We start from the raw sequence: 18,377 nt of genomic DNA, 5'->3' as shown, positions 1-18,377 counted from the left end.
TGTGGTCGACTTGGACTCCCAGATCCCTTTCACACGTAGAAGTCTCTCCTTCAGCCAGGTGTCCCCCATCATCCTAGATCTGTGCCTTTCGTTGGTTCTCTCTGAGTGCAGTGCCTTCCACTTCTCTGTGTTGAAGTCCACTTGTCAGTGAGCTTTGTCTCGGCTCCCTGATCTCTCCCGGTCTCCCTGAGGAGGATCCCCTCTTCTGGGGCCTGGGCTGCTGCTCCTAACTGGGTGTCATTGCAAACCCGACCCGGATGCCCTGGTCCTCAGGGTCCCTGAAGGCCACCCCGACCAGCCTGCCCTCCCTGCGCTGTCCCCAAGCAGTGCCCCTCCTCCCGGCTGAGTCAGCCTCAGGAGGCGGAGGGGAAGAACCGGTTCCCCGGAGGCAGAGGGCGGCCCCTTCCCTCCCGGCCCTCAAAAGCCCGGGCAGCCAGCCGGTGCCCCTCGCCTGCCCCTGCCCTGCTGCTGCTGCCGCCGCTGCCCCATGGCTGCTCCCTGGACCCTGGCCGCCCTCCTGCTCCTGCTGGGAGCTGCCTTCGCAGGGGAGCCCTCTTGCCCACTGCCGCCCCACCTCTGGTGCCACCCCCAGGGGGCTGCCAAGGGATGCCAGGTAAGAAGAGGGCAAACCCTGGGTATGGGGCAAAGGAAAAAGAGACCTTGATCCCCCCAGACAGCCCCCCCCATGGACACCCCTTCCCTTGAGAGCCCCCAGGCGCCCCAAGATTCAGCCGCCCATTCTGAACGACTTTCTGCCCCTGGCCCGCCTCGCCGGGTTGTTGGGAAGAAGAAGAAGTTCCCGAAGAAGAAGATGGGCACGGGGGTCTTCTGTCCTTCCCTTGCCCTTCCCAGCCCCCTCCCTCCCTCCCTCTCTCCCTCCAAGCTCCAGTGGCCCCTGGGCCCCTCTTGGCCTGGGAAGGGCTTAGGGGCTGGCTCCCCCTTCCTTCCCCAGGAGACATATTGAGGGGAGCCAGGATTGGCACAGGGTACAATCCTATCCAGACTTCACCAAACAGGCAGCTCTCTCTTGGGCCAAGCGGCGGGAGGCTCTTCCTTCTGCCCCCCCCCTCCCCGGGGCCTGGGAACAAAGCCTTCTCCAATCCAGGAGAGCAACTCGGATTCCCTCCCTCTCTCCCTCCCTGGGGATGCCCTGCCAGGAAGGCAGCTTGGGTCCAAGGCCTCTCGGGAACTCTGCTTGCCTCTTCCTTGAAAAGGAGAATGAATCTGGCTCTCCAGGAGTCAAGGCTCCAACCATTGAGCTCATGGCTCGGTAAGGTGGGGTCCTAAAGCCCAGCATCTCCAGTCCAAGGCTGTAAGCGCTGGCCCAACCTGGGCGAAGCCCCGAGCTCCTGCCAGTGGCTCTGAAAGGGGTCCCAGGGGAACTGCCCTGGGCAGAATGAAGCAGCTGCCTCAGGGGTCAGATGAATGGGGCAGCAGTGCCCCCCCGTCTCTCCTGTGGGCCCCCCTTGAACCAGGCTGCCTTCTGGGGGAGGCATGGCATTCTATGGGGCAGAAGGGAAACCCAAGGGGCTTCTGCCTTCCTTTCTGTTTGTTTGACAGATCCCTTGTCCACCTTTCGCTTCCCAGGAACACAAACACAAGGCCTAGTTTAAGAGGCACCAAACACCCCAGTTTCCAGAATGCGGATCTTGAAGGGAGTTAGGGACCATTTTTGTGTATGGGGGGGGGGGAGGGCATGATATACAACAACTCTCATGAGCCCCAACTTCTGGGGGATTCTGGGACTTGTCCCTTCCCCTCCCTGCTGGCCTTCCTCCTCTAGTGGCCCCTGGAATCCCCCTCCTAACGGTGGATTGTGGGGGAGGCAGTCCTCAGCACATCTGCTGGGCCAGATGCCCAGAAAAGGCTCCTTTCACTCCCCTTTGTGAAGATGAAGGAAGCCGGCTGGGCTTTTTAAAATGCATCATTTTCATGTTGTATTTTTACCCCCTTCCTTCGTCACATGCCACCCTGTGCCTACCTTCCACCAACAGTGCTACCCTGTTTGCAACTGACATAATTTTAGACATTTGGTGACTTGAGAGAAGGTTAGGGTTGCCATCCCGGGGGACCTCAAAACTGGGAAAAAATGTAGGACATTTTTTAAAATTTTCCTGGCCAGGAAATTAACCAAAAAAAAGGTCCTACATTTTTAAACCTTCTCCAAGGCCTCGCTGGGCCTGGGAGACAGCCTCTCCCAAGCCCCTTGAGGACTCTAGGGCCCCGCTGGGGCCTGGGAGACTCTGTAGGCAAGAGGTGCACCATGTTAAGAACTGCATTAAGCAAACTTAGGCTGCTGCACACTGCTTTCACTCTCATCACTCCATCCTATGGAATCCTGGGATTTGTAGTTTGTTGTGGTGCCAGGGCTGGGCTTTGAAATCTCAGACATAAGAGAGGCAAAAGGCTTGGGCTGCATCTACACTGGAGAAATCATCTGGTTTGAGACCACTTTAACTGCCTCAGCTGAATGCTATGGAATTCTGGGAATGGTGGTCTGTTCCAGCACCACAGCAGAATGGCAGTTAAACCCCTGGAAAGCTATCTGACCAAGGTGACCAATGCCCTCACCCCAAAATGTAGGGCACCCAAGCAAAAAAATGTAGGACATGGCCAAAAATAAAAGCTAAAAACACCCATGTAATTATAAATCCATGCTTCTTAGCCATGATCCAAATGGAGAACATGTCCTGGAAAAGGAGGAGGATGCCTGGTCACCTTGTCTCTGGTCCAAAATACACTGCAGAAATAAAACAATGCTGGGCTGAAATGCCCAGAGTTCCTCACCAAAGCTGCATCCACACTGAGGAAATAATCCAGTTCGAGAGTGACTTAACTGTCCTGGGTTAGTGCTGGGGAATGCTGGGAATTGTAGTACACTGTGGCCCCAGAGCTATCTCTGACAGGGAGTCCCATAACTCTCCAAACGTAGTTGAACTGCAGTGCCCAGAATTCCTCCCCAGGTGCATCCACACTGAGGAAATGGTCCAGTTTGAGACTGCTCAGTGCTGGGGAATCCTGGGAATTGTAGTCTATTGTGGCACCAGAGCTCTCTGACAGAGAAGGCCAAATGCCTCAGACACCAGAATTCCAGAGCTTTGGCAGTTAAAGGGGTCTCAAAGTGCGGGGGGGGGGGGGGAGAGAAAAGCCTGGGAGTGTGAATGAGCTTGGCTGTGGGGCTGCTCCGAGAGGAGGAGGAGGAGGAGGCGGAGGGAGGGAGCCAAGGGAAGTGCCAGGACCATCCGGAGCAGCCTCCTCTCTTCCACCGCAGCCCCCAGGCAACGCCTCCTCTGTGGACTATTCAGCCTCCTTTTGTCAAAAGAGCTCTGGTGCCACAAGAAACTACACTTCCCAGAATCCTATAGCACTGAGCCATGGATGTTTCAGGGGGGAGTCAAACTATTTCTGCAGCCTTTGCTACCACAAAGCCCTTCCTATTTACAAGCAAGACAAAAGCTCTTCCTTTACCAAGCCATTGAAAACCAACCCAAGCGGAGGGCTGATTGCTTCTTTCCCATTGGTCAGCTTCGGGAGAAATTTGCATATTACAAGTAAAGTTGTTTAGGGCCTCAAAAACGACCCTGTGATAAAGAATTACAAGAATACTGACGCGGTTTACATTTAAAAGATGAGGCAATTAAACTCCCAGACAACATGAACGATTTATGGCCTTTTTTTCTTTTCTCACTGTAACCTGGAAAGTAAGGCTTTCTGAGGGTATATATACCAAGTGGGCTCACTCAGTATATAATAGCTCTGAGTGACAGATGTTTTAAAGAGCTGCTCTCTAGGCTACGCCAGTGCGCCAGGTGGGGAGAGTGGCGCACAGCCGTGTGCAGAGAAGCAGACCCCGAACCGGGAACAAGGTGTGGGGGGCCCCCAAACCGGGCCGTGACCGTGAGGGGCCCCCCAAAAGCGTGATTGTCAGAGGGGCCGCCGGGTTATGGCATCCCTAGATAAGGTAGCGGTGGTGGGTTGTCATTTCACTTTTCTTTGCCCTTCGCCAGTCATGGACCTAGGTGCCTGCTGTAGGTCTCGTTTGCTGTATTGGCACTAGGCCATGCCAGCTTCTGTGGGGCAAGGGGTGCTTTTTGCTTTCAGAAGAAGGACGGCTGGTTCCTGCAGAGAAAGGTTTGGAAGCAGCAGTTTGCAAACTCTCCCAGCCAGTGAGATGACAGTGTCTATGCAAAATGGGGGATAGTGGGAGTTGCTGTCCCACAAGGGACCACTCCCAAAGTCTAAGTCTTCAGGAAAACTTCTCAGTGCCACCTTCCCTTTAGCATGTCCACAGGTAAGAGGTTGCATTGGTCGATGCCCACCCATTTCTCTCTTGCAGGTGGAGAAGCACTGTACCAGTCGGAGTGCCAATTCTGACCCCAAGGCTGCACCACCAGCCCCTCCAGTTTCCATCAGCCTCTACTATGAAAGCCTCTGTTCAGGTTGTCAGGGCTTTATGGTCATGCAACTCTTCCCCACATGGCTGATGTTGCGCTCCATCATGAACGTCACCCTGGTGCCCTATGGGAATGCCCAGGTAAGGCACAATTCCTTGGACGGGGAGGAAAGGGGGCACGCTACTTACCCGTCCACTCTTTTATCTTCATGCCCTCTGCTTGTCTTTACCAGGAGACAAGGGGACCCTCTGGGTGGCAGTTTGAGTGCCAACATGGCCAAGATGAATGCCTGGGCTGTGAGACTTGGGATTGTTCTGACCAATAATCCATGACAAACTTCAGGTAAGTCAGAAAGTTTATTGTAAAAGATAAGGTAGGAACATTCCTGGCCACGTCTTTGAAGAACCTGAGGCACACAAGGGGAAGCCTTAATTTAAAATGACCTGTGCCCCCCACCCTTTTTTTTCCTTTCCCTCTCAGATGTCCTCCCCAAATCACCCCCTCCCTCTCAGCGGAGGCTTGGATCCCTACATCAAAGCAACCCAATGCGAGCATCATTTGGTCTCCGGACATCCTCTGTCTTGGGAAAGCTATTGATGCTTAATCGATGACTTGTATCTGTGGAACCTCTCTCAGTTGTAAATCTTTCTCAGGGTGTGAAAGATTCTTTGTCCTGTTAGCCTATGTTTTGCTTACGTGACACATTCGATTACAAACTGCCGCTCTCCATAAGTGCCATCCACCGGCCTGAGAGGAAGGAGACTCCACTCTCCATAACTGCCATCCACCGGCCTGAGAGGAAGGAGATTCCGCTCTCCATAAGTGCCATCCACTGGCCTGAGAGGAAGGAGACTCCACTCTCCATAAGTGCCATCCACTGGCCTGAGAGGAAGGAGACTCCACTCTCCATAACTGCCGCTCTCCATAAGTGCCATCCACCGGCCTGAGAGAAAGGAGACTCCGCTCTCCATAACTGCCATCCACCGGCCTGAGAGGAAGGAGACTCCACTCTCCATAACTGCCATCCACCGGCCTGAGAGGAAGGAGATTCCACTCTACATAACTGCCACTCTCCATAAGTGCCATCCACCGGCCTGAGAGGAAGGGGACTCCGCTCTCCATAAGTGCCATCCACTGGCCTGAGAGGAAGGAGACTCCACTCTCCATAACTGCCGCTCTCCATAAGTGCCATCCACCAGCCTGAGAGAAAGGAGACTCCGCTCTCCATAACTGCCATCCACCAGCCTGAGAGGAAGGAGACTCCGCTCTCCATAACTGCCGCTCTCCATAAGTGCCATCCACCGGCCTGAGAGGAAGGAGACTCCACTCTCCATAACTGCCATCCACCGGCCTGAGAGGAAGGAGACTCCGCTCTCCATAAGTGCCATCCACTGGCCTGAGAAGAAGGAGACTCCACTCTCCATAACTGCAGCTCTCCATAAGTGCCATCCACCGGCCTGAGAGGAAGGAGACTCCGCTCTCCATAACTGCCATCCACCGGCCTGAGAGGAAGGAGACTCCGCTCTCCATAACTGCTGCTCTCCATAAGTGCCATCCACCGGCCTGAGAGGAAGGAGACTCCGCTCTCCATAAGTGCCATCCACCGGCCTGAGAGGAAGGAGACTCCGCTCTCCATAAGTGCCATCCACCGGCCTGAGAGGAAGGAGACTCCGCTCTCCATAAGTGCCATCCACCGGCCTGAGAGGAAGGAGACTCCACTCTCCATAAGTGCCATCCACTGGCCTGAGAGGAAGGAGACTCCACTCTCCATAACTGCCGCTCTCCATAAGTGCCATCCACCGGCCTGAGAGAAAGGAGACTCCGCTCTCCATAACTGCCATCCACCGGCCTGAGAGGAAGGAGACTCCGCTCTCCATAACTGCCGCTCTCCATAAGTGCCATCCACCGGCCTGAGAGGAAGGAGACTCCGCTCTCCATAAGTGCCATCCACCGGCCTGAGAGGAAGGAGACTCCACTCTCCATAACTGCCATCCACCGGCCTGAGAGGAAGGAGACTCCGCTCTCCATAAGTGCCATCCACCGGCCTGAAAGAAAGGAGACTCCGCTCTCCATAAGTGCCATCCACCGGCCTGAGAGGAAGGAGACTCCGCTCTCCATAAGTGCCATCCACCGGCCTGAGAGGAAGGAGACTCCGCTCTCCATAAGTGCCATCCACCGGCCTGAGAGGAAGGAGACTCCACTCTTCATAACTGCCATCCACTGGCCTGAGAGGAAGGAGACTCCACTCTCCATAAGTGCCATCCACCGGCCTGAGAGGAAGGAGACTCCACTCTCCATAACTGCCATCCACCGGCCTGAGAGGAAGGAGACTCCGCTCTCCATAAGTGCCATCCACTGGCCTGAGAGGAAGGAGACTCCACTCTCCATAACTGCCGCTCTCCATAAGTGCCATCCACCGGCCTGAGAGGAAAGAGACTCCGCTCTCCATAACTGCCATCCACCGGCCTGAGAGGAAGGAGACTCCGCTCTCCATAACTGCCGCTCTCCATAAGTGCCATCCACCGGCCTGAGAGGAAGGAGACTCCGCTCTCCATAAGTGCCATCCACCGGCCTGAGAGGAAGGAGACTCCGCTCTCCATAAGTGCCATCCACCGGCCTGAGAGGAAGGAGACTCCGCTCTCCATAAGTGCCATCCACCGGCCTGAGAGGAAGGAGACTCCGCTCTCCATAAGTGCCATCCACCGGCCTGAGAGGAAGGAGACTCCGCTCTCCATAAGTGCCATCCACCGGCCTGAGAGGAAGGAGACTCCACTCTTCATAACTGCCATCCACTGGCCTGAGAGGAAGGAGACTCCACTCTCCATAAGTGCCATCCACCGGCCTGAGAGGAAGGAGACTCCGCTCTCCATAACTGCCATCCACTGGCCTGAGAGGAAGGAGACTCCACTCTCCATAAGTGCCATCCACCGGCCTGAGAGGGAGTTCACCAGGCAGGTCCAGCTCCATCAGGACTAGTCTGGAAGAAGGAAGAGCCCTCCCTCCAATCCATCTGCCTTGGTTCAGGCCTCAGAGGGAGAGAAGAACCGCTGGACCTCATCCCCTTTCCCTCCACCATTCCCTTCTCCTTTTGTTTCGTGTCTTTTAGATTGTAAGCCTGAGGGCAGGGAACTGTCTGATTAAAAATAATTGTAAGCCGCCTTGAGAGCCATTAGGGCTGAAGGGCGAGATATAAATACCTAAATAAATAAATAAAAATAAATCATGGCCGCAGATGGGCATTTCCCACAATGCTTATTCAATTGAGTCCTACAGATACATACTTTTATTTAATCCATATATATATTGCTAAGACACTCTAAGATCTATATTTATATATAAGAATATATATATATATGTGTGTGTGTGTGTGAGTGTGTATGTGGGCATATATATATATATAGAGAGAGAGAGAGAGAGAGAGAGTTCACTACTAAATATGATCAGCAGCTTTAACTAGTCTGCCTTCAAACATTCCAACACGTCATACAACAAGGTGAAGGTTGTATGTACCTATCATTAATGTGCATGTAACTAATTACTAACTTAGATGACTTAATCTAAACTCTTTATATCATCATGACAGAACCACGAATGAATAAATGAATGAAGGGGTTCTGACATTGCACATGGCCAAGATGAATGCCTGGAAAACATGATAGGTGAGTGCAGTGGGGGGAGGGATGATGCCCATGGAAACAGCATTGTAGCTGATTCTTGCAAATCAGGCTGATCTTTTTAGAAAGATGTGGGTGCAAACTATCCACACCTCCTCATGCCCAGTAACACCTCCTCCAGGCCTTCTCCATGCCCAGTTCTAGGCCACCCACAACCCCATATCTGGGGCAGACTCTCTCTGCCTTCATGCCTGGACTAACCCTTGCTTCTCTCTCCACTGGCAGACCTGCCTCATGGACCATTTCCGGGACATGGATTATTCCTTCCCGCTCATCTTCTGCATGAAGTCCAGCCGTAACGTCACCCAGAACCTGCCAACAGTAAGTGTGATGTCCAGCCAGGACTGTTTCAATTCCCTCCTGCATTTTCTTTCATGTTGGTTCAGGCCATAGAATATTTTAGTGTAGGAAAATTCATTGTATTAGTTGTGGGAGGAGCTGTAGGATCCCCTGCATTTTTCCAGGTTTGGTTTTCCCTTTCCCAGCATGCTCTGTTTTTAGCTAGAGGCTTCTAGTTTGGAGCAGTCTTTGCTGTGAGCAGGCAGAGAGCTGTCTTTTGGTGGCAAACAGGCCCAGACAGCCGGAAAGGGCATTTCTTACACGTTAGCCGATTTAGTTACCAAGAACAAATCAGTGAAATTAGTTACCTACATCAAAGAATTCAGGAGCTGAAAGACCCTGCATCAGCTCCATTGAGTGAGGAGATCAAACCCAGAGAGATGACATCCTGAAGACTGCTGAAACTCAAACTGTAAAGTATCTTTTATCTAGAGCTGGAGAGGAGAGAACTCTTTATTTTTGTTCTTTATATTAAACTTCCCCCTTTTTGAACTTTACACTCAGCTTCAGAGCCTTTTTGGGTAGAAGAGTTTGATCTCACCAGGGTACCGGTGTTGCACACCCAAATCTGCCACCACCTTTAGTTGGGTGTGTCTTCACACAACCAAAGCTGTCCTTGTTCCATAACCAGGCTTGAAGCCAGACTGAATTTAGATAATCTGATTTATTCAGGGACTATGGAGCTGGGAGGCCACCATGCGCTCCAGAACCATGCCCCAAAATGGGAGGTTTTAGAGACTGGCTGACAATTCTCCCTAATGGGTAGATCCAGGGTGGGCTTTCAAAGGAATGGTTTACCACCCAGCCAGCAGCCCATCTAGCTTTTTTTTAATGCACATGGTGGCACCCTGACACAACTGAGATCTGGGCACCCTTGGCTCCTCCAGAGGCCCCACCAGGTCCAGATCCAAAACCCAGCCAACATTTAATACCCAGGAGCAGCTGTGTCCCCCTCCGCCGGCCCCCTTCTCTGCCAAGGAAACTGATCTTTCAATTTCCAGCTAAAAATAAAGCCAGTGCAGTGGGGGGAAGATTTCCCAGCCCCACACCCAGGACCCAGCAATGGCCATGGGAACCAAGCAGCTGTCAGGAACAGGGTTTTGCTCCCTTCCACACTGGGAAGAGGGTGAGATCTGAACCCGGGCCCTTAGCGGGCTCAGGGCCCCTCCTGAGTGCTTGGCTGGGGCTCCCCTTCCCATCTGCCTCTGGTTCTCTGGGGCAGAGCTGGGCCCCTGGAGCCCACTTCTCCCCCTCCCTGCTCTCTTTCTAATTTCAGCCAGGAATTCAGAGGTGGAGGGCCAGGCAACCAGAGAAGGAAGGGCCTTGCCTGCCTTCCAGGAGGGGGCTTGGCAGGGGGGCAGCCAGAGCCTCCCTTCGCCCTGGAGACCAGTCTGGGGCTGAGGCAGAACCCCTTGGGGGGGCGTGAACTGCCAGAAGCGAGGGGAACAAGTTAGGCCACTCTCGGGGGCCACTTCTACGCCCGCAGGTCCTGCCAGGTGTCAGGCCATTCCCCCTCCCCCCCGGGGGCGGGGCCCGTTCTGCTGTTGGCGACACAGGGGTAGCCAGAGATAGGAAGGCCCTTCCGCCCCACATGGCCTTGTCTTCTTTGTGAGCACAAACTGGGCACCTCTGGGCGGGGGGGGGGACCTCTCTTTTAAAAGCAGCAGCACTGGCTGGGAAATGAGGTGCCATGGACACCCCAATGCCAGGGCAAGCAGGTGCCACGCCAAGAGCCCACTGCTTGCCCCAGATCCTGCCAAGGTGGGGGGAGAGAGGCCAGTGAGGCCCATCCAGGGCATCCTCCCTCGTGCACACTCCCCCCCCCCCCGTGTAATGCCAAGGGTGCCAACCTGAGTGTGGCCCACCTGAGGGAACTGGGGGGGCTGCAGGGGGCAGCTTGAGGCTGGGCTTCGAGGGCTCCTACCTCCCCCCCCCCCCAACAGCTCCACAGCGGAAGGGCAATCTCTGGGCGAAGGAGGGGCTGGGTCCAAGCAGGGGGCGTCTTTCCAGGAGAAGCGCCCCCTCCGGAGGCAGCTGAGCTTTCCTGGGCGGGGTCATCCCCACCCTCCTCCTCCTCCCGCCGCTCTTGGGCAAAACGGCACTCCAGCCCCCTACTCCCCGCAAAAATCCACGATCTCTAAGAAGGCTCTGTGGTTTTATTTTTATTTTTGTGTGTGTGTGTGTGGGGGGGGGGGGTCCCTATTCCTTCTTGGGAGAAGACAAGTAACGGGGGAAACTCTGAAGAGCTGGGGCTCAGTCTCTGCCTTCTCGGCGGCTTTTCTTAATATTGGGGGGGGGGGGCTTGGTGAGTCTCCATCCCCTTTAGCCCCACAGTCGGGGGAGGGATGGGGCAGGGGCAGGGGCAGGGGGGAAAGGGCTCCCGGCCTCGGTGCCGACCTTTCTTGTAGCGGAGGTAGAGCAGGGAGACGACGAAGTAGCCCAGGTCGAAGAGCGGGAAGAGCGGCAGGCGGGCGAAGGCGGCGGCCAGGACGGCCACGTCCAGGGCCCCCGCCAGGTCCATCTTCCCCGAGGATGGAAGCCCCAAAGAGGAGAACAAGGAGGAGGAGGCGGCCGGAGGGCGGCTCCTCCTTCTTCTTAGGAGGAGTAGCTCATACTCCGGAGGACAGGATCAAAATTCAAAAGGACCTGAACAGACTAGAAAGCTGGGCCAAAGCTAACAAAATGAAATTCAAAACAGAGAAATGTAAGGTATTGCACTTAGGGCGGAAAAATAAAATGCACAGATATAGGATGATGGGTGACACCTGGCTGAATTAAACTACGTGTGAAAAGGATCTAGGAGTCCAAGTTGACCACAAGTTGAACATGAGTGAACAGAGTGATGCGGCAGCTAAAAAGGCCAATGCTATTTTAGGCTGCATCAATAGAAGTATAGTGTCTAGATCAAGAGAAGTAATAGTGCCACTCTATTCTGCTCTGGTCAAGCTCCACCTGGAATATTGTGTCTAGTTCTGGAAAGCACAATTTAAGAAAGACATTGAGAAACTGGAGCCATGTGTCCAAAGGAGAGAGACTAAAATGGTGAAGAGTCTGGAAGGGGGGAGCCTGCCCACCGCCCCTTCTCCTCTCCCCCTCCCATCACTTCCCAGAGGGAGGGTCGCCTGCTTCCACCCTTAGGAGCCCCTCAGCGCCCCCTCCGGCCTCGGAGGGACTGGGGAGACCCCCGTTCACCTCTTCTTCTCCCTCCTCCTCCTCCTCCTGCTGCAGACTTCTTTAGAACCAGGGAGACCCAGGAGCACGATCGGAAAGGAAACGAGTTCCTTTCTCTGCAGCGCCTCCGGGGGGAGGGGGAGGGGGAGGGGGGCTTCCACATTTCAGGAGCCCTGATTGACGAGGGACTCGGACTTTTGTAGCCCTTTAAACAAAGAAAACGACAAATTGCATTCGTCGGTTAGATATAAATTAAACTAAACACATAGAGCCCTTTCTATTCATTGGATGCCCAAACATCCGTCCCTCCTGGAAGATAGCCATCAATCAAACTGTTATCTCTAGTGCATGTGTTTTCTTTTACTGTCTCCCAAATGTCTCTGCATTGCTTCCTTTTATTTGGCTGAACGACCAAGCAGGAACCCCTTCAGGGCTGCTGCTGCCTCCCAGGGCAACCCTTCCTTGCCCCAAATACATTTCAGGACTATAGCTGTCTGCTCCTGAGCAGAGGAAAACATTTCAACCCTAATCTATCCTCTTCAGTCTCTCCTCGTTCTCCATCCTCGTCCCATCCGTCTCCGCTCTGGGCCCCACAATCAATTCCAACTCCCAGAATTCCATAGCTTTGAGCCAGAAAAGTGTTAAAGCGGTACCAAACCGGGTCTTTTTCTCCAGTGTGGATGCAGCCCTTCTGTGCCTTTACAACAAGACACACCTGGCGCAGGTAAACCCGCCCCTCCCTCAGTTTCTAGTAGGAGGGAGGTGAACACGTGTCCTGCGTTCGTGGGAACGTTTGCTTTCTTTCTGCCTCCCCCCCTCCTTCCTTAAAACCGTCTCCTTCCTTTTCATTCGCAGTTACAAAGTTACTGAGCCCCAGAGGCTGGAAAAGGGCAACGGCTTCGTCGGCCACTACTGAGCATGCGCGAATGATGGGCGTGACCAGAGTCTGTGACGTCTTAGGCCACGCCTCTCGTTCCGCTGGCGGCGAGCGAAGGAAACGGGGAAGTGGCGCATGCGCTCTAGACGCCACCGAAACACTTCCGCTTCCGGCAGAAGTGGCGGCAGGATGTTGGGAGACTTATTACTGTTCGGGTGAGGGGCCTGAGTTGCTGAGGAACCTGTTTGTGGGGGGAAGAGGAAGGCAGCTACTGAGTGCCGGGCTTCTTCTGCCTAAGCGCCCGAGGAGTGCGCCTCCCAGCATCCCCAGGGGCTCAGGAGAGGGAGGGAGGGACTCTGGGGAGCTGGCTGTGGATTCGGGGAGATGCAGTCTTTCCATGTCTCCTCGCTCCAGAATTGGCTCCGCTGTGCTTCCCAGGGAGGGAGGGAGCGGGACTGGCAGGGGATACTTGGAGCTGCAGTCGTTCTCCCCAGAAAGGGGCTCCATTGCCCCCAGATCCCATCTGGAGAGGAGTGGTTAATGGGATTAAGAGGCTATGGATATATATATATATATACATTGACTGCCATGATGAGAAATAGATTTAAGAAAGAGATTGAAGAAGCTTGGAACTGTCTAAAGGAGTATGGGAAGAAAATTAAACTAAATTACATCTACACTTGTTCCTCCATATCCTGCAACTCCCAGAATTGTCACCCACCTCGATTTCTTCAGGAAAAGGCAGAATGTAAATAAATGATTGCTATTATTATTATTATTATTATTGGCGAGGGCCAGGGGCACAAGACCCCCCTGAAGACGGAAGAGCTGCAGATAACATAAACACTGTTTTCACTTGAGAGGACGCCTCTCTAGGAATAATCTCTAGGTCTTTGGTGCAACTTTTAGTTAAACGTTGACCATAGAGTTGCACTGGAGGACCTAGAGATCCCTAGAGAGAACATATTAATCAAATCCATCAAAGCTGCAAATATCAAACCGACAAACATGGAGTGTAATTGATACAATAAGTTAGATAAAATTAAGAAGAAGAAGAAAAAAAAGGGGGGGGGAATCTATTAGTTGTCACTGAAAGACTAACCTTAAATTATCTATAAGATTGGAGAGAAACACTGAAATTGACAACGATAAGAAAGTATTTTAATAAGACTGAAAAATGATTAATAGAGAAAACAAATTTGTTATGTATTTGTGAGCAAGTTTTATTTGTTGTATGTAGAATGTATATGTATTTTTCAATGTAAATAAAATTTATATTAAAAAAAGGAAAGGAAAAAGGCTCCATTGTGCTTTCCTTTGGGGCAAAGGGTGGGAAGGAGGAGAAGAAGCTCAACAGCCTCTTCTTTCATTTATTAATTCATTTTTCTCTCTCTCTTGACAGGACACTGCTGGCCAACGCAGGAGCCGTGCTGAACTTCCGGCTGTGAGTGCTGGGGTCGGGGATGGCTCTGGGTGGGGAAAGCAGGTCTTGAGGGTCCCTTCTTCCTTCCTTCCTTCCTTCCATCCATCCAAAGTCAGCATTCCTTAAATTCATAGAATCATAGTTGGAAGAGCCCGCAAGGTCCATCCAGTCCCACACTATTCTGCCATGCAGGAACTCTCCATCAAAGCATCCCCAACAGATGGCCCTCAAGCCTCTGTTTAAAGACCTCCAGGGAAGGAGACTCCACCAAAATCTCTGAGGAAGGAGTGTGGTCATCTGTTGAACAGCCCTTACTCTCAGGAAGTTCCTCTGAATGTTGAGCTGGAATCTCTTTTCCTGGAGATTGCATCCATTGTTCTGGCTCCTGTTCTCTGGAGCACCAGAAAACAAGCTTGCTCCCTCCTCAGTATGACATCCCTTCAGGTATTTAAACAGGGCTATCATACCATCTCTTAATCTCTTCTCCAAACTAAACATCCCCAGCTCCGTAAGTCGTTCCTCATATGACTTCATGGTTTCTAGACCCTTCACCATTTTAGTCACCCTCCTTAGGACACGCTCCAGTTTTTCAACATCCTTGTTATCAACTTTGGTTGATACAACAGCTGCGACCCTACCTAAAGCAGGGGGACCTAGAAGCAGTGGTACACGCACTGGTAACCTCTCGTCTCAATTTCTGCAATGCGCTCTACATGGAGCTACCTTTGTGCCAGGTTTGGAAGCTTCAGTTGGCCCAAACCAAGGCAGGCTGGCTGATCACTGGCAAATCCAGGTTCAACCATATAACACCTGTTCTAAAAACCCTTCACTGACTGCCAATTATCTTCTGGGTGCAGTACAAGGTGTTGGCCATCACCTTTAAAGCCCTACATGGCTTGGGCTCAGGTTACTTGCAGAAACGCCTCTCTCTATATAATCCAACCCACACTCAGATCCTGTGGAAAGACTCTACTCCAGCCACAGAAGACCAGATTAGCTGCAATTTCCCAGAGGACTTTCTTTTCTGCCGCTCCAAAACTGTGGAATGACCTGCTGGAGATCTGTCTTATCATCACCGTAGATGTCTCTAAAAAGGCTGTCAATGGATCTCTTCTAGTGGGCCTTCCCAGACTGACCCCCCCCCCCCCCAAAGAAAGATAGCCCCATCTGCCTTTAAAGGTCCATTCCATTTTGATTGTTTTAGATTATGTTATCAATTTTTCCAGTGATGGAGATGGAAACATCCTATAACGTGGGTTGATTCCATCTCTTGCTCCGAAATAGGCAGGAAAAACAGACTTGAAGGCGTCGCCACCAGAGGGAGCAACCCCCACCATCCCTCAGTCTTTTTCCTGCCTCACTCTGAGTAGGCTGTGTTTTTCCTTTTCTCCTTCTTTTTAAGACAAAGACTTTAATATTTCTTCTGATATTTCTTCTATTCTGCTTATATTCATGTTCTGTTCTCTCCTGCCTTGACAACTACCTGCAAAAACAGCTATGTTTTCTTTAGTCTTGCTCTATCAATTTGACTTTCTAACAGCTGAAACAAAGCCAGGCAGGGAGAGACAGTTCATAAGCTGCTGGGCTGTGAGGCCCAACTCCAGCGTTAAAGAAGAAGAAGACAGCCCAGCCATGTCTGGCTGAAGTCCAGGTGCGGCTGGAGGAGGGAGATCCCTCTGTCCTGGACCAGATGTGCCCCGCTTCAATCTCCAACCCCGGGAAGGGGTCTGCGCAGTGAGATGGACATCCTGAAAGTAATTGGCGCGGTGGAGGAGGGAATATTCCCTGTCCTTAACCAAAAGGCGCCACACCGCAGTCACCATCCCCAGAAGGGGTTTGGGCAGTGAGATGGACAACCTGAGAGGCCTTGGCGTGGCCAGGGGAGAGAACCACCTGTCCTTGGCCAGATTGTGCCCACTGCAGACATCAAACCCGGCAAGAGGTTTAGGCAGAGAGAGAAAGAGAGATGAGGCAGACTCCAAGAGGTGAGTGATGATCCCACTTCTAATCCTAGGTTTGTGGGTTAAGATTTACCCCAGATGTTTATTACTGCCTTGCATTGCCAGTTTTCAAAGAGATTTCTTTTACCTCAATAGTGTGATTAGAGAGTTTGTTTTCTGGCTTACATTGCCAGTTTTCAAGAGGTTTCAGTTGCCTCACAAGTATGACTGGAGAGTTTATTTCTGGCTTGCATTGCCAGTTTAAAGGAGACCTCATTTATCACAGAAGTGCAAAAGGAGATCTTCCCTCCAAAACCAACTGCCACCTCCTCCTCTTTCTCCTCCTATTCTTCCTCCATGATCCATTCAGGCTGAAGGGATCAGAGAGGGTTAACAAAAGGATTTGTCAGGTGCATCATCCCCTAGTTGGATGTTTCAGTCACTCCTTGGGATAATTGGTCTAATTGTGCTTCCCTTTTTAAAATAAGAGGCAAAGCTGCAACTTAAGGTGCGGCAGCCATTTTGATTAAGGACCCCAAGTCAAGTCAAAAGAACAAAGGCCTGATGCTTCTGTTCCAGTCTGCCCCTCTTAAGGCAAAACAAAAAATTAAATGGAGTTCATTCCTCAGAAGAGGAATCTGATCTGAAATATATATATATAATTATAATTTTTTAAAAAAACAAATAAAAATGAGGGCCTTTCAGTGGCTCCTGAAAGCTCCTGAAATCTCTTAAATTTTTGGGGTCTGATGATCTTTTATTATTACTGTATTTGTTTTTATGGTATTATTGTATAAGACAATTAATATATTGGAGTTTAATGGCACCTCAGTGCAATTAAAGCTGGAGGATCCTGATCTTCCTCAAGGGAAGAATGTTCTCCCCGTCCAAACCTGGGCCTTCAACACCAAATACTCCATTTTCATACAGATTTTATGAAGGTCATAAGGCCTCCATAGATTGTTATTGTGAGACCAAATCCAATAGCTCTGTGTGTGTTTATAGTTACAGCTCACCTCAATTTGTTATGGGAATCAGCAGATCCCACTTGTGATTGCCATAGTTTATGCTCAATGAAAGTTGTTTCTCCTGTTTTCATTTTTTCTAGAGCTATGTGTGGCCTACAGCGCTTGTTAAAAACAAACAAACAAATAACACTTGAGGACATAATAAAGTTCTGCCAGAACATTAAGAAAGGGTTTAAGATAGTGGCTACTTCAGGAGACACTAGCCTAAATGCGATTTGCTACAATCCAAGACCACAACTGGTTTAGTTCCAGTACAACAACAGATTTGAGCAAAGAAATTGACACATAGATGTCCATTACAAACAAAATCTGACATTTCCACCTCTTACTGGGGACAAATTGTTTACAATAAAGTCTCTTGCCTGAGTCTAAGGATAAAAAAAAAGACCTTACCATCTTTTATTAAAAAAAAGAAAAAAAGGTTCTTTCCTATAATACATTCCTCAAATGAAGAATGAAAACAAGGCCCTGACTTTCCTTTATTGTCTAAATATGATATTGGAGAGCCTTTAGAGATCAAGATCGCTCCATCTTTGTGACTGACCATTTTGCAGTGTTACTACACAATGGTTAAGATTTTTAAATAACATTTTCGAGGCCACTCCTCCACTCCAATTAGTCTACAAGAAACGGTCTTTTTGCCAGAAGGCAAAGGTGACTTTTCTTAGACCAGGGCCTTCAATCCTAGAGACACTCTTCAGAGCTGTCTTCACAAAGGTATCAGGTAAGAGTGGGATAAGCCTGCCACATTACACCTAAATTCTGTGTCTGTTAATAAGCTTTATCATTTCCTTGACAGGTAATGGCAAAACTACAATTGTAACCAATGGATGACTCAGTATAAACCCTGGGTTTCTCCCATTTATACCCAAGCTTGACGAGACACACATTCCCTCTCTATTTCACACACATACATATACAGTATACATGTATATATACATATACTGATGAATTGACAGATAAACGGTCATAAACAGCATCCTCCTTGGCAATTAGGGCTGCTTCAACTATATCATTTTCTCAAGGGCCGACCTTATGTGGGCTAAGTTTTTATGAGATCCCTCATAATCAGGTGAACATAAACAAAACTGCTGGCATGTGGATGCCTGCTCTAAACAACTTTGATAATTTTGATTGGTGATAAACTCTTTCAACAATCACTGGATCCAATATTGAGAAAAAAAATTAATGATAAGGGAAAATCATTTGCTTTTTCACATAAAAATAAAAAACGAGGTCCCTTCACCAGGGACAATCCTCCTTTTTTCCCTATACAGTTATGATATTTGTTTTACAAGAGACAATAGGTTTGACAAACAGTGGTCTGAGCTTAGTTACCAACCTTTCCATCAGTCCCAGGCACTGCTTCACCTAAACCTACAACAATAATGTAAGTGACAATACCTGTCTTGTCAAACAATGACACAAATAGCCTCAGTCCTGGCTGATTGATGCTAAAGGGTGGGAGGAAGACTGCAGTCTTTCTTTCATCCTTCATAACAAATTCAGCAGACCTAAGGGTCCTCTGAAC

General features: G+C 50.7%; 2 protein-coding genes across 8 annotated transcripts in view; both read left to right on the top strand.

Moving 5' to 3' along the window:
- The first annotated feature begins 345 nt into the window (after positions 1–345).
- LOC149284532 (gamma-interferon-inducible-lysosomal thiol reductase-like) lies at positions 346–8,398 on the top strand. 2 transcript variants are annotated; one of them, XM_089496572.1, is made up of 4 exons: positions 346–613; positions 4,337–4,534; positions 4,627–4,736; positions 8,294–8,398. In XM_089496572.1, the coding sequence occupies exons 1-3, from the start codon at positions 488–490 to the stop codon at positions 4,717–4,719; spliced, it is 417 nt and encodes a 138-aa protein (XP_089352698.1). In that variant the 5' UTR covers positions 346–487; the 3' UTR covers positions 4,720–4,736; positions 8,294–8,398. The 2 variants fall into 2 exon arrangements, with proteins under 2 accessions (XP_089352698.1, XP_089352699.1); XM_089496573.1 differs by lacking the exon at positions 8,294–8,398 and adding an exon at positions 7,978–8,000.
- A 4,190-nt stretch (positions 8,399–12,588) lies between these two features.
- Positions 12,589–18,377, top strand: part of SMIM7 (small integral membrane protein 7) — a 30,725-nt gene continuing 24,936 nt past the window's right edge. For 3 of the 6 annotated variants that reach the window (XM_089496505.1, XM_089496502.1, XM_089496504.1), the window contains exon 1: positions 15,040–15,863. In XM_089496505.1, the coding sequence (XP_089352631.1) occupies positions 15,727–15,863 (137 nt within the window). In that variant the 5' untranslated portion in view covers positions 15,040–15,726. The other 3 variants (XM_089496507.1, XM_089496506.1, XM_089496508.1) reach the window with 3 other exon arrangements.

The sequence above is a fragment of the Sceloporus occidentalis genome, unplaced genomic scaffold (genome assembly GCF_023333645.1).
Source record: "Sceloporus occidentalis isolate IW3139 unplaced genomic scaffold, rSceOcc1.0.p SCAF_91, whole genome shotgun sequence".
In the NCBI taxonomy this organism is placed as follows: domain Eukaryota; kingdom Metazoa; phylum Chordata; class Lepidosauria; order Squamata; family Phrynosomatidae; genus Sceloporus; species Sceloporus occidentalis.
Note: the sequence above shows the minus strand (reverse complement) of the source record. Positions and strands in the feature narration are given on the sequence as shown.

What these genes read in the sequence shown, in the direction of transcription:
- LOC149284532 (XM_089496572.1), top strand. Translation starts at nt 488, where the DNA reads ATGGCTGCTCCCTGGACCCTGGCCGCCCTCCTGCTCCTGCTGGGAGCT. An exon ending in GGGCTGCCAAGGGATGCCAG is followed by an intron (nt 614 to 4,336) that starts GTAAGAAGAGGG and finishes TCTCTCTTGCAG; the next exon opens with GTGGAGAAGCACTGTACCAG. An exon ending in TGCCCTATGGGAATGCCCAG is followed by an intron (nt 4,535 to 4,626) that starts GTAAGGCACAAT and finishes TGTCTTTACCAG; the next exon opens with GAGACAAGGGGACCCTCTGG.